Raw genomic sequence first — 14,795 nt, forward strand, 5'->3', positions numbered from 1 at the left:
CAGTGTGCTGCAGCTTCACTGTTTCAGTTTCAGCTTATTGTCATGTGTACCAAGATACAGTGAAAAGTTTTTGTTGCATGCCAACCAGTCAGAAAGACAACACATGATTACAAACTCCAAGTTCCAAGACTCGGGTTTAATACTAAAGGGCCTGTCCCATCAGCATGTGACTGCATGCGGCGAGCGCGACCTAACGTGGTCGGTTGAGCCGTACGGCCTCGCGGGGCCAGTCCCACTTCGATCGCCGGAGCCGTATGGAGTTGTGCGGGGCTGGTCCCGACATCGCGTGGGGCTCCGAAAAACTGACACTGTCCAAAAATTCCGCGCGGCAACGGCCTGCCGGCCCGCAGCCGCATTGAGGCCGTACGCACCACCTCGACGGGCGTACGCAGCGTCTCGACGCCATACGCAGCATCTCGACACCGTACGCAGCATCTTGATGGCGTACGCCTAGCGCGTGCCATTGCCCGTTGACGTCACTGCCCGGCGTGCCGTTGCGTGATGACGTAACCGCCCGACGCCGTGCGACGTCCAAATTCAGTCGGCCCACCTCCTGCCCAGCTGATTGGTGAGTATGATGTCGGGACCAGCCCCACGCAACTCCAGATGGCTCCGCGGTTGGAAGTGGGACCGGCCCCGCGAGGCCGTACGCCTTAAGCCACCATGTTTGGTCACGCAGACGCATGCAATCGCATGCTGGTGGGACAGGCCCTTAACTTTCAGTCCTGCCTGTGTGGAATTTAAATGTTCTCCTCACACATGGACTTACCCGGGTCCCTCGGTTTGCTCCCACATTCCAAGGTGTGCTTGTTAATTGGTTACCATTAATTATTCACACTTTGAATAGACAGCAAAAGAATCAAAGGGGAGTTGATGGATAGGAGGGAGAGAATAAGATGCGGAGCTCCAGGGACAAATGGAATTGTTCTGTCAGGAACCAGCCATGATGGGCCAAAAGACCTCCTTCTACAAAGAGTCATAGAGCATGGGACCAGGCCCTTTGGCCCAATGTCCAATGGTGACCACGATGCCTAACCGAGCTAGTCCCACTTGAGTGGACCCAGTCCATAACACTCCAAACTATTCTTATTCATGTATCTTTCCAAGCACTTTTTAAATGTTATAATTGTACCAAGCTCTACCACCCTCTGAAAACTTGTTCCATGTATACACCACCCAAAAGATGCCACAGGCCACTTTTCAATCTTTCCTCTCTCACCATTGCCCTTGAGTTTAGACTCCCGTACCCTGGGGAAAAGACTGTGGCTACTTATCTTATCTATGCCCCTTATGATTTTATCATGCCCCTTTGCCATCCCTCAATCTCCCATGTGCCAGGGAAGAAATCCCAGCCTATCCAGCCTCTGCTTATAACTCAAAAACATCTTTGTAAATCTTTTTTGAACCCTTTCCACTTTAATGACATCCTTTCTATAGCAGGGCAACCAGAACTGTACACAATGCTCCAATTGTGACCTTACTGATGTCTGTATAGTTTAGTTTTTAGATTAGTTTAGAGATACAGCATGGAAACATGCGTACAGTTTTGGTCTCCAAATCTGAGGAAAGACATTCTTGCCATAGAAGAAGGTTCACCAGACTGATTCCTGGGATGTCAGGACTTTCATATGAAGAAAGACTGGATAGACTCGGCTTGTACTCGCTAGAATTTAGAAGATTGAGGGGGGATCTTATAGAAACTTACAAAATTCTTAAGGGATTGGACAGGCTAGATGCAGGAAGATTGTTCCCGATGTTGGGGAAGTCCAGAACAAGGGGTCACAGTTTAAGGATAAGGGGGAAATTTTTTAGGACCGAGATGAGGAAAACATTTTTCACACAGAGAGTGGTGAATCTGTGCCAGTGAATTCCAGAGAAGGTAGTTGAGGCCAGTTCATTGGCTATATTTAAGAGGGAGTTAGATGTGGCCCTTGTGGCTAAAGGGATCAGGGGGTATGGAGAGAAGGCAGGTACAGGATACTGAGTTGGATGATCAGCCATGATCATATTGAATGGTGGTGCAGGCTCGAAGGGCCGAATGGCCTACTCCTGCACCTATTTTCTATGTTTCTATGTTTCTATGAAACAGGTCCGTCAGCCCACCATGTCCGCAATGACCAGCGATCCCCGCACACTAACACTATCCTACACACACCAGGGACGGTTTACAATTTTATCAAGCCAATTAACGTACAAAACCTGTACGTCTTTGGAGTGTGGGAGGAAACCGGACCACCTGGAGAAAACCCACGCGGCTCACGGGGAGAACTACAAACTCCGTACAGACAGCACCCGAAGTCAGGATCAAAGCCCGGTCTCCAGCGCTATAAGGCAGCAACTCCACCACTGCACCACCATGCCGCCCTCTAAAGCTGCATAGCTGCAACAGGATATCCCAACTCCTTTTACTTAGTACCCTGACTGATCAATGCAAGCATGCCAAACACCTTCTTCACCACACTATCCACCTGTCCACTTTCACTTTCACTATCCACTTTCAGGGAACTATGTACACCTGTACTCTGTTCTACAACACTCTCCAGAGACATACCATTTACTCTGCAAGTCCTACCCTGGTTGTGGTACCAAAATACAACAGCTCGCATTTATCTGAATTAAACTCCACCTGCCATTCCTCAACCCATTGGTGCAGTTGATCAAGATTCCATCGGAATCATAGATAATCTTCTTAATTGTCCACCATCCCACTAATGTTAGTCCCAGGCAGCACAGTGACAGAGGGGTGGAGTTGCTGCCTGGCAGCGCAAGAGGCCCAGGTTCGATCATGACTGCAGGTTCCGTCTGTGTGGAATTTATACTTTTTCCTTGTGACTGTGGGGTTTCTCCGGGTGCTCTGTTTTCCAAAGACAGGTCCCCAGGCTTGTAGGTTCATTGGCTTTGGTAAAATTGTAAATTGTCCCTAGTGTGCAGGATAATGCCAGTGTGTGGGGTGATCGCTGGTCAGCATGGATTTGGTGACAAAAAGGGCCTGTTTCCACGCTGTATCTCTAAAGTCTAAAAATCTGCAAACTTACTAAACCATACTATCTACATTCACATTCAAACCATTAATATAAACAGTGGAGCCAGCAACAATCCCTGTGGTGCACGACTTGCTACAGGCCTCCAGTCTGAAAAACAAGCTCCACCATCGCCCTGCTTCCTACCTTCAACAGAGGCTCAATAGCTGCCAACCACCATGCATTCTGCATCTCACCCATGGCTAGCAATGGTACAAATATCTCTGTTGTTGGAATGAATTGCATATTGTGGTTTAAACCGACGATAGACATAAAATGCTGGAGTAACTCAGAAAGAATGGGTGACGTTTTGGGTCGAGACCCTTCTTCAGACTGAATCAGGGGAGACGGTGATACAGAACTCTGTATCTCCCTCTCCCCTGATTCAGTCTGAAGAGGGGTGGGTCTCGACCCAAAACGTCACCCATTCTTTCTATCCCGAGTTGCTGCCTGTCCCGCTGAGTTACTCCAGCATTTTGGAGTATGAATATCTCCACCGGGGTCCTGCAATTTATTTCCTAGCTTCCCATAATGTCCTAGGATACAGTTGGTCAGGTACTGGGGATGTATCAACTTTTCTGCATTTTAAGATCTCCAGCACTTTCTCTTCTGTACTGTGGACTCTCTTCAAGTCATCACTATTAACCTCCTTGAGTTCCCTGGCATCCACGTCATACTCCACAGCAAATACAGATGTGAAATATTCATTTAACACCTCACCTATCTCCCGGACCACCACACATAGCCAATCTCCTTGGTCTTTAAGTGGCAGTTAAGTGGCCCTACTCTCTTCCTACTTTCTTCTTTGTCCTTAATGTACTTGTAGAAACTCTTTGGGGTTTTCCATTACCTTATCTGCTAAAGCTATCTCCTGTCCCCTTTTTGTCCTCCTGATTTTCCTCATAGTGTACTCCTATAACCCTTATACTCCTCAAGGGATTCACATGATCAAAGCAGTCTACCTATCCTCCTTTTTCTTGACCAGAGACTCAATATCCCTCATCATCCAGGATTCACTACTATTGGCAGTAGTGTCCTTCAAGCTAATATTGCTCTTCATTGGATAGAGTGGATGTTGAGAGGATGTTTCCACTAGCGGGAGAGTCTAGGACCAGAGGTCATAGCCTCAGAATTAAAGTACGTTCCTTTGATTGAATGACTGAGTAGACATGATGGGGCGAATAGCCTAATTCTGCTCCTATCACATGAATTTATGAATGTCATTCTACCATACAATGAATATATCCGCTGAGCTTACAGACAATCCCATTTCCTTTTTGTGCCCTTTCAGGGACTGCAGAGAATTCTCTCCACTTAACGAGACATCATGGTCTGAACGACATTAAATAGACAAATACAAGTTGAGTTAAGTTAATTTTTCCCATACAAGACTTGCTGACATTGTGTCTTCTGTGGAGCCAACTAGAATTGAAGTCCAAATAGATGTGCGATAACAGCACTGCTAGCTCACACAGCAAGGGGCTGTCTGGGCAACTAAGACCAAGAATGAGAACCACTGCCAAAAGCAAAACACAACAGTCCCACATGTTAAAAAAATCAAGTTGCAAATTGACTTCACGATGCAATGATGTTTAGGAAAATTGTCACAGGGATCCATTCACATTCAACATATCATCTTTCTGTTTACTCATTAACAGACCATTCACTACCATTACAAAGGAGACGAGGAGAAATTTCTTCAGTCAGAGGGTGGTGAATCTGTGTAATTCTTTGCCACAGAAGGCTGTGGATGCCACGTCAATGGACATTCTTAATGCAGAAATTGATATGTTCTTGATTAGTACATGTGACCGGGGACATGGGAAGAAGGCAGGAGAATGGGGTCGAGAGGAAAAGACACATCAGCCATGATTGAATGGCGGAGTAGTCTTGATGGGCCGAATGGCCTAATTCTGCTCCTATAATTTATGAACTGAAGTCTAAATGCCAATGTTTATTGTCCGTCCCTAGTTACCCCTGAACTGAAGAGGCAACTGGAGGTCAACCACATTGGTGGAGCTGGAATCATATACTGGCAGTAGGTCTCGGGACTGTCAATATCCTCACCTGAAGAACATTAGTGAATCTGGTTGGAGTTGGATGGCACAGTGGCACAGCGGTAGAGCTGCTGCCTTACAGCACCAGAGATCTGGGTTCGATCCTGTGCTGTCAGTACAGAGTTTGTACATTCTCCCTGTGCCGCATGTGTTTTCTTCAGTTGCTCCAGTTTCTTCCGACATTCCAAAGACATACAGGCTTGAAGATTAATTGGCTTCTGTAAATATTCCCTGGTGTGTAGGATTGAACTAGTGTACGTGTGATTGTGGTTAGCACGTACTCAGTGGGCCGAAGGGCCTGTTTCCATGCTGTATCTCTAAATTAAACTTTAAACAATCCACCAGGTTCATGCTTGCTATTAACAAAACTAGCATTTTATTTTAAATTCCAGATTTATTCCATAACATGAATTAAAATTCTCAGCTGCCATGGTGGGACTCAAGTCTCTTGGTCTGAGGTCCACAACCATAGTTGTTGGTGCAGATACGTGGTTAACATGCCTTAATCTAGTTAAACCAGACTACCCTCAATCAGGGCAGTACAGTGGTGAGTGGCGCAGCTGGTAGAGCTGCTGCCTCATAGCACTAGAGACCCAGGTTCGATCCTGACCCTAGATGTTGAGAAGTGAGTCAGAGGGGTGAAAACAGTTGAAAAGGAGAGGCAAACACAGGCAGACTTTGCTCAGAGCTGCTGTAGATTTGGAAGCAACAGCAGGAGCAGATAAGCAAGAGAAAGCACTGATTGGCTCTAGCCCAAGTGGGAGGAGAGAAGTGAGTCAGAGGGGGGAAAACAGTTGAAAACTGAGGAATTTGGTTTGTAAATTGGTAAATTAGGCAATTTATCAGTCAATATAAGCAAGACGGCTCTTAGGGAGCTGCAGTGAGTGAAGTGCCCTGTGATTAAAGTGCGAGTCTTTGGCTCGAGAGTCTTTGGAGAGGAGGCTACGCAAAACGCTGGAGAGGGAGAGACAAAAGAAGGAGATGTCAGGCAAGCTGATTCAGTGTGATGCTTGCAGTATGTGGGAGGTCAAGGACACTGCTGGTGCCTCTGGCTGTTACAAATGTGAGAAGTGCATCCAGGTACAGTTCCTGAAGGACCGTGTTGGGGAACTGGAGAAGCAAGTGGATGACCTCGGGTTTGTCCGAGAAACGGAGTCGTTCCTCGACAAGTCCTACAGCAAGATTGTTACACCTAAGGTACTGGAAGAGAGAAGGTGGGAGACACTGAGAAAGGGAGGGAAGCATGGAATGCAAACATCCCCGTGTGTTGTGCCTCTTGTGAACAGGTTCACCCACTTAGAAGCTGTCGGGACATAAGACGTTGTTACACTGAGCGGCGGACTGGCTTGCGATGCGAATAGGGCTGTTGAGCCAAAACCAAAGAGGCCAAAGTCAGGCAACGCCATTGTAGTGGGAGACTCCATTGTGAGAGGTACGGACAGGGGTTTCTGCGGCAACAGACGGGATTCGAGGATGGTGTGCTGCCTTCCTGGTGCCAGGATCCAGGATGTCACGGAGAGAGTGCAGAAAATTCTCAAGGGCGAAGGTGAACAGCCGGAAGTGTTAGTGCATGTCGGCACAAATGATATCGGAAAGAAGGGGATGAATATTCTGCAGCGTGACTTTAGAGAGCTCGGAAAAATGCTGAAAAGCAGGACCTCCAGGGTTGTTATCTCCGGTTTGCTTCCAGTTCCTCGTGCTGGCGAGAGCAGGAACAGGGAGATACGGGACCTGAATGTGTGGCTGAGGAACTGGTGCACGGGGCAGGGATTTAGATTCTTAGATCACTGGGATCTGTTTTGGAGTAAGGGGGAACTGTACAAAAGGGACGGATTGCATCTTAACAGGTGGGGGACCAGCATTCTGGCAGGCAGGTTTGCCACTGCTACACGGGTGGTTTAAACTGAATAAGGGGGGTGGGGTGTCAAATGGGATAGTTGAGGATGGAGTTAAAGGGAAAGGGTTTCTTAAATGTGTGAGCGGAGAGACAGAGGGGTGTAAAATGGTGGTAGAAGCAATAGGTAGCAAGGTGAAAAGTAAAAGTGGCAGGCAGACAAATCCAGGGCAAAAATCAAAAGGGCCACTTTTCCAAATAATTATATAAGGGGTAAGAGTGTTGTAAAAACAAGCCTGAAGGCTTTGTGTCTCAATGCAAGGAGCATTCGTAATAAGGTGGATGAGTTGAATGTGCAGATAGCTATTAATGACTATGATATAGTTGGGATCACGGAGACATGGCTCCAGGGTGACCAAGGCTGGGAGCTGAACATCCAGGGATATTCAATATTCAGGAGGGATAGACAGAAAGGGAAAGGAGGTGGGGTAGCGCTGCTGGTTAGAGAGCAGATTAATGCAATAGAAAGGAAGGACATTAGCTTGGAGGATGTGGAATCGATATAGGTAGAGCTGCGAAACACTAAGGGGCAGAAAACGCTAGTGGGAGTTGTGTACAGGCCACCTAACAGTAGTAGTGGAGTTGGGGATGGCATCAAACAGGAAATTAGAAATGCGTGGAACAAAGGTAAAACAGTTATAATGGGTGACTTCAATCTACATATAGATTGGGTGAATCAAATTGGCAAGGGTGCTGAGGAAGAGGATTTCTTGGAATGTATGCGGGATAGTTTTCTAAACCAACATATAGAGGAACCAACGAGAGAGCAGGCTATTCTAGACTGGGTATTGAGTAATGAGGAAGGGTTAGTTAGCAGGGTTTCGGCCCGAAACGTCGCCTATTTCCTTCGCTCCATAGATGCTGCTGCACCCGCTGAGTTTCCCCAGCAATTTTGTGTACCTTAGGGTTAGTTAGCAGTCTTGTTGTGCGTGGCCCCTTGGGCAAGAGTGACCATAATATGGTTGAGTTCTTCATTAGGATGGAGAGTGACATCGTTAATTCAGAAACAAGGTCCTGAACTTAAAGAAAGGTAACTTTGAGGGTATGAGACGTGAATTGGCCAAGATAGACTGGCAGGGAATATAAAAACTGGCTGCAAAAGCTTTTATAGATATGTGACGAGAAAAAGATTAGTTAAAACAAATGTAGGTCCCTTGCAGCCAGAAACAGGTGAATTGATCATGGGGTACAAGTACATGGCAGACCAATTGAATAACTTCTTTGGTTCTGTCTTCACTAAGGAAGACATAAATAATCTGCCGGAAATAGCAGGGGCCCGGGGGTCAAATGAGATGGAGGAACTGAGTGAAATCCAGGTTAGCCGGGAAGTGGTGTTAGGTAAATTGAATGGATTAAAGGCTGATAAATTCCCAGGGCCAGATAGGCTGCATCCCAGAGTACTTAAGGAAGTAGCCCCAGAAATAGTGGATGCATTAGTGATAATTTTTCAAAACTCTTTAGATTCTGGAGTAGTTCCTGAGGATTGGAGGGTAGCTAATGTAACCCCACTTTTTAAAAAGGGAGGGAGAGAGAAAACGGGGAATTACAGACCAGTTAGTCTAACGTCGGTAGTGGGGAAACTGCTAGAATCAGTTATTAAAGATGGGATAGCAGCACATTTGGAAAGTGGTGAAATCATTGGACAAAGTCAGCATGGATTTATGAAAGGTAAATCATGTCTGACGAATCTTATAGAATTTTTCCAGGATTTAACTAGTAGAGTGGATAAGGGAGAACCAGTGGATGTGTTATATCTGGACTTTCAGAAGGCTTTCGACAAGGTCCCACGTAAGAGATTAGTATACAAACTTAAAGCACACGGTATTGGGGGTTCAGTATTGATGTGGATAGAGAACTGGCTGGCAGACAAGAAGCAAAGAGTAGGAATAAACGGGTTCTTTTCACAATGGCAGGCAGTGACTAGTGGGGTACCGCAAGGCTCAGTGCTGGGACCCCAGCTATTTACAATATATATTAATGATTTGGCGAGGGCATTGAATGCAACATCTCCAAATTTGCGGATGACACGAAGCTGGGGGGCAGTGTTAGCTGTGTGGAGGATGCTAGGAGGCTGCAAGGTGACTTGGATAGGCTGGGTGAGTGGGCAAATGCATGGCAGATGCAGTATAATGTGGATAAATGTGAGGTTATCCACTCTGGTGGCAAAAACAGGAAAGTAGACTATTATCTGAATGGTGGCCGATTAGGAAAGGGGGAGATGCAACGAGACCTGGGTGTCATGGTACACCAGTCATTAAAAGTAGGCATACAGGTGCAGCAGGCAGTGAAGAAGGCAAATGGTATGTTAGCATTCATAGCAAAAGGATTTGAGTATAGGAGCAGGGAGGTTCTACTGCAGTTGTACAGGGTCTTGGTGAGACCACACCTGGAGTATTGCGTACAGTTTTGGTCTCCTAATCTGAGGAAGGACATTCTTGCCATAGAGGGAGTACAGAGAAGGTTCACCAGACTGATTCCTGGGATGTCAGGACTTTCATATGAAGAAAGACTGGATAGACTCGGTTTGTACTCGCTAGAATTTAGAAGATTGAGGGGGGATCTTATAGAAACTTACAAAATTCTTAAGGGGTTGGACAGGCTAGATGCAGGAAGATTGTTCCCGATGTTGGGGAATTCCAGAACAAGGGGTCACAGTTTAAGGATAGGGAGGAAATCTTTTAGGACCGAGATGAGGAAAACATTTTTCACACAGAGAGTGGTGAATCTCTGGAATTCTCTGCCACAGAAGCTAGTTGAGGCCAGTTCATTGGCTATATTTAAGAGGGAGTTAGATGTGGCCCTTGTGGCTAATGGTATCAGGGGGTATGGAGAGAAGGCAGGTACAGGATACTGAGTTGGAAGATCAGCCATGATCATATTGAATGGCGGTGCAGGCTCGAAGGGCCGAATGGCCTACTCCTGCACCTATGTTTCTATGTTTCTATGTCTATGTGTAGAGTTTGCATGTTCTCCCTGTGACTGCACGGGTTTCCTCCTGGTGTCCGGGTTCCTCCCACATCCAACTGACATGCTGGTTTATAGGCTAAATTGGACTCCTAATGTAAAATTGCCCCTAATATGTAGGGAGCAGATGAGAAAGTGGGATGACATAGAGCTAAGTGTGAACGGGTAGTTAGCATGGATTTGGTGGGCCGAAGGGCCTGTTTCAATGCTATCTCTTTCATTCAATCAACCTAAGGCCACCACTTCTGCATTGAAATGTTCAGGTAAATCACATCTGTTACACCAGAGTATAAATTGACGTCTAACCCAGTGACTTGTGACATATGGTCAACCACTCTAGCTGGGTCGGTTGGCAGAAGAGGAGGTATTGTTTTTTAAGGAACCGTACTTCATGTAAAAAAAAATCACGAACTAGTTTTTCGGGAAGTAGTGAACGAAACGAGGGAAAATAATATCTGGAAAGTGACTGTTTTCAGAGCTGATGCTGCAGAAAAATGACTCTGTGGAATGTCCCCTTGGAGAATCAAACATTCCTGAAAGATTGAACTCAAACAGACTCTACAACTACGAGCAGCGGGTCTCGGCCAAATGGAAAGTCTTTGAAAGCAAGAAACCGACGGCTCTGGCTCGGGTAACTTTAAAGCTCAACAAGGAAAGACAGAGATTACCGGGAAAGATCACGAAGAAACGCTGAATATATGAAACATATTGAACCTCTGCCCGGCTACTCCCGGTGGCAGCTAAGAGGAAGGAACGACACCTAAACTCAAATAAAACTACACATAAATAATAATAGGAACCGTTATATTAATCTTACTTACCCCAAGGAGGCAGATTTTTAATTCTCTTATCGCCATAATTAGATCTACGAGGCTTGTGTCATGCTCTTTCTGATCTGTCCAGTACATGTATCAAAGTGCGTTCTCTGCGAAACTAACCTCCTCCAACCAGCTAGTTTGCTCAGAGCGAACGGAAACTACTCGGCAATAACTCCAAGCGGTCACGTGGTTCTCCTCCAACCCCAGACACACTCCTAAGTTAACTTAAGAGCATCTTAATAAATCTGTTGAGGTCGTTTAACAGAAGCAAACTGCGGGTAAACCATATTTGCAAATAGCAGAGGCACAAGGAACTGCAGATGCTGGTTTACAGGGGGGGGGGGGAAAGACACAGAGTGGTGGAGTAACTCAGCAGATAAAGGCCAGAGAGGAATGGACAAAAAGTGTGTGATAAAGAGTTAAGGATGGAAGAGTTGTGTATTGTGAAGCAAGGGAAAAGAGTATAGGTGAGGGGGAAATTATTTAATCAGAACCTGAGGGGTAACTATTTTTACACAAAGGATGGTGGGTGTATGGAATGAGTTGCCGGAGGAGGTGGTTGAGGCAGGTACTATCACAATGCTTGAGAAATATTTGGCCAGGTATGTGGATAGGACAAGTATAGAGGGATATGGGCCAAACACAGACAGGTAGGACTAGTGTAGATGTGACATGTTGGTCCGCTGGTCATGTTGGTGATCAGTTTAGAGGGTATAATGGTGTTGAATGCTGAGCTGTAATCGATGAACAGCATTCTTACGTAAGTGTCTCTGTTGTCGAGGTGGGAGAGGGCGGAGTGAAGTGCCGTTGAGATGGCATCCTCCGTACTCCTGTTCTTGCGGTAGGCAAACTGATAGGGATCCAATTTGAGGTGTGCCAGGACCAGCCTCTTGAAGCACTTGGTGATGATGGGAGTAAGTGCAACTGGGCGAAAGTCGTTGAGGCTTGCCGCAGTGGAGTGTTTTGGCACCGGCACGATGGAGGTGGTTTTAAGGCACATGGGGACAACTGCTTAGGCAAGTGACAGGTTGAAGATGTCAGTCCAGACGTCTGTCAGCTGCGCAGCATAGGCTCTGAGGACGCGCCCGGGGATGCCGTCAGGGCCAGCAGCCTTACGTGCATTAGTCCTACTCAGTGCCACGTACACGTCGTAGGGGGTGAGTGTGAGGGGTTGGTAATCAGCAGGGAGCACAGCCTTGATGGCTGTCTCTAGATTGTCCCTGTCGAAACGGCCATAGAAGTGGTTAAGCTCCTCAAGGAAGGAGGCATCGTTGGATGTGGGGGTGGTGTTGGTGGGTCTATAGTCCGTGATGGCCTGGATGCCTTGCCACATGCGTCGGGGGTCGGAGTTGTTGTTGAAGTGCTCCTCAATCCTGAGCTTATGGCAGTGCTTGGCCTTCTTGATGCCCCTCTTCAGGTTAGCCCTGGATGAACTGTAGGCTCGAGCATTGCCTGACCTGAAAGAGGTGTCCCGTGCTTTCAGCAGTAGCCTGACCTCGCTGTTCATCCATGGCTTCTGATTCGGGAATATGGTCACCCGTTTGAGCGAGGTGACACTATTGATGGTGGAGTTTATAAAGTCCAGAACAGAGGATGTGTAGGAATCAATGTCCGTGTGGGAGTCAAGGGTGGCCTGAGCTGTAAACGCCTTCCAGTCAGTGTTTCCAAAATACTGCTGAAGTGTGGAGTCCGCTTCCTCTGACCAGACTTTAACTGTCCTCACAGTGGGTTTAACCCGTCTGATGAGTGGGGAGTACTTAGGGAGCAGGAACAATGAGAGGTGATCAGACTGACCAAGGTGGGGGAGGGGGACGGCTTTGTAAGCTTCAGCCATGTTAGTGTAGACTTTGTCCAGTGTCTTGTCTACTCTAGTGGCGAAGGAGACATGTTGGTGGAGTTTGGGGAGTACAGTCTTCAGGTTGGAGTGATTGAAGTCATCCGCAACAATGAAGGCTGCCTCGGGGTTGTGAGTCTGTTGTTTGCTAATGGCTGTAATGCAGCTCTTTCATTGCAAGCTTGGCATTAGCATCAGGAGGGATATAGGCTGCAGTCACAACAGAGAGCGCACGTTGGCGAGGAAAAGGCTAGGAATCGCTAGCCTGTGTGGGGCTAGCTCTAACCTGGCCTTTAACCCACCTCTGTGTCCCCGGCGGTGCTTTCGTACGCATCGCCGTCTGTTGGTGCTTCCGGTCGGCCGAGCTGGCTTGGTGCGGGCTGGTGTTCTGCTGCTCCGTTGCTCCGCGCCTCCGTGGCTCCGGTGGCGTTCTCCAGCCCCGCGGCTCAGCTGGCATTCTCCAGCCCTGCGGCTCAGCTGGCATTCTCCAGCCCCCCTGCTCCGCTGGCGTTCTCCAGCCCCGCTGCTCCGCTGGCGTTCTCCAGCCCCGCTGCTCCGGTGGTGGTATCCAGCCCCGCCTCTCCTTCAACCTGAGCATCTCCTTCAACCTGGTGAATGCATGGTCACACTCTTTGGATCAGTGCCATTCGACGTCCTGTTTTCGCAGCTTGTTCTTCAACTTGTTGACCATGTTGCAATCCGTGGTAGATGACAATGCCACAGTTGATCCATCGTAGATCAAGGTGTTCATGTCAAGCTTGAAAGCATGGATCCAGTCGATGGCACACAGGGATGTACCTTCTTTACCAACGACGATCAGCGGCAACATCTGTGTCATACCATTACAGGAAATGGCGACAGTGCATTTGCCTTTCGTGGGAATGGGCTGTCGTCAGTATCCGAAAAGGTGGATGTTGGCCAGTTTCAGTTTTGGCGATCCGATCCTCTCCCAGATGTCCTGACCCACTAGCGACACAGCCGCACCAGTGTCCACCTGGAACTGTAGATCGACGTTCGTGACCCGCAGCGAAATCCTCGGCTTGTCGGTGATCGTAGACACACCGAGCACTTCAATAGAAATGGTCTCCGCAATCTGGTCGACTGTGTATTGCGCTTTTTTGCCCTTTCTCAGCTTTCCTACTAATTGACACACAGCCTGGAGATTACCTTTTTGGTAACAGGCATAACAAACGGACTTGATATACGGGCACTCACGGTGATGATGAACAGATGAGCCACACCGGTAGCAGGGTTTCGATCCTCCCCCCCACAGGGGAACGGCTCTTCTGAAACTGTCCCACCTACTCCGGATTTGCTCTGGGTCGATCAACTGGTTTCTGGCGTTGCGAACGAGTCTGATGAACTGTATGCACCGTCTGAGGGAGCTTCGACGCTGTTTTGCCAGCCATTTTGTGCGGTTCTTTATCCAGCAGCTCGGCCATCTTAACACATTGCAGCACATTCTTCAATGAGGCATCCGATTCCTTGAGAATCGCCTGCTGGATGTACGCGTGCCTGCAGCCCATGACCAGTCTATCCCGCAACGCATTGTCTTGGCACTTTTCGCAGAATTGAGTTTTCAAATCACATGCCTTTGCCTTGGTGCGAAGTTCAGCAAGAAATTTGGTTATCAATTGCCCTTTCTGTTGCAACGTCCTGTCGAAATCAAGGCGAGCTGCGAGGAAATGTCGACTTTCTTCGAAATGCAGCTGCAAAGCCGTTGTGATTTCAGCATATGAGGCTTCAGTTACTTTTTCTGTAAGTACATTTCGAAGCAGTGCAAAAGTTTCTGGAGACATTGATGAACACAAGAGAACCCTTCATCCGAGGACCTATATATATTCCACTTACATTCGTTCCTCTGCCTTCACAATTTGCACCAGTTCTATCCTTTTCTCACATGTATTTGTCTCTTAATATCTGGCCTTTGTCCAACCATCTACCGATCAACTCCACCCTCACCTGTGCCCACCTATCACTTTCCAGGCTTTGTTCTGCCCTTGCTCTCTTCCAGCTTTCTCCCAACTCCTCACCTTAATCAGTCTGAAGAAGAGTCCTGACCCAAAACGTCATCTATCCATGTTCTCCATAGATGCTGCCTGAGCCTCTGAGTTACTCCAGCACTTTCTGTTCTTTAATATAAAAGGGTGTTCTGTGCATCGATTGGTCCCAGCATTCCTTTTAAGTTTGCCTGAGGAGGATAATAAA

General features: G+C 47.5%; 1 protein-coding gene across 1 annotated transcript in view; it reads right to left on the minus strand.

The window, feature by feature from the left end:
- Nucleotides 1-10,904, minus strand: part of rab31 (RAB31, member RAS oncogene family) — a 97,183-nt gene extending 86,279 nt beyond the window's left edge. Inside the window, exon 1 of the mRNA XM_033019824.1 lies at nt 10,757-10,904. Coding sequence (XP_032875715.1) covers nt 10,757-10,843 — 87 coding nt within the window. The 5' untranslated portion in view covers nt 10,844-10,904. The remainder of the gene's footprint in view (nt 1-10,756) is intronic.
- Between the last annotated feature and the right edge of the window lie 3,891 nt (nt 10,905-14,795).

The sequence above is a fragment of the Amblyraja radiata genome, chromosome 4 (assembly GCF_010909765.2).
Source record: "Amblyraja radiata isolate CabotCenter1 chromosome 4, sAmbRad1.1.pri, whole genome shotgun sequence".
NCBI lineage: Eukaryota > Metazoa > Chordata > Chondrichthyes > Rajiformes > Rajidae > Amblyraja > Amblyraja radiata.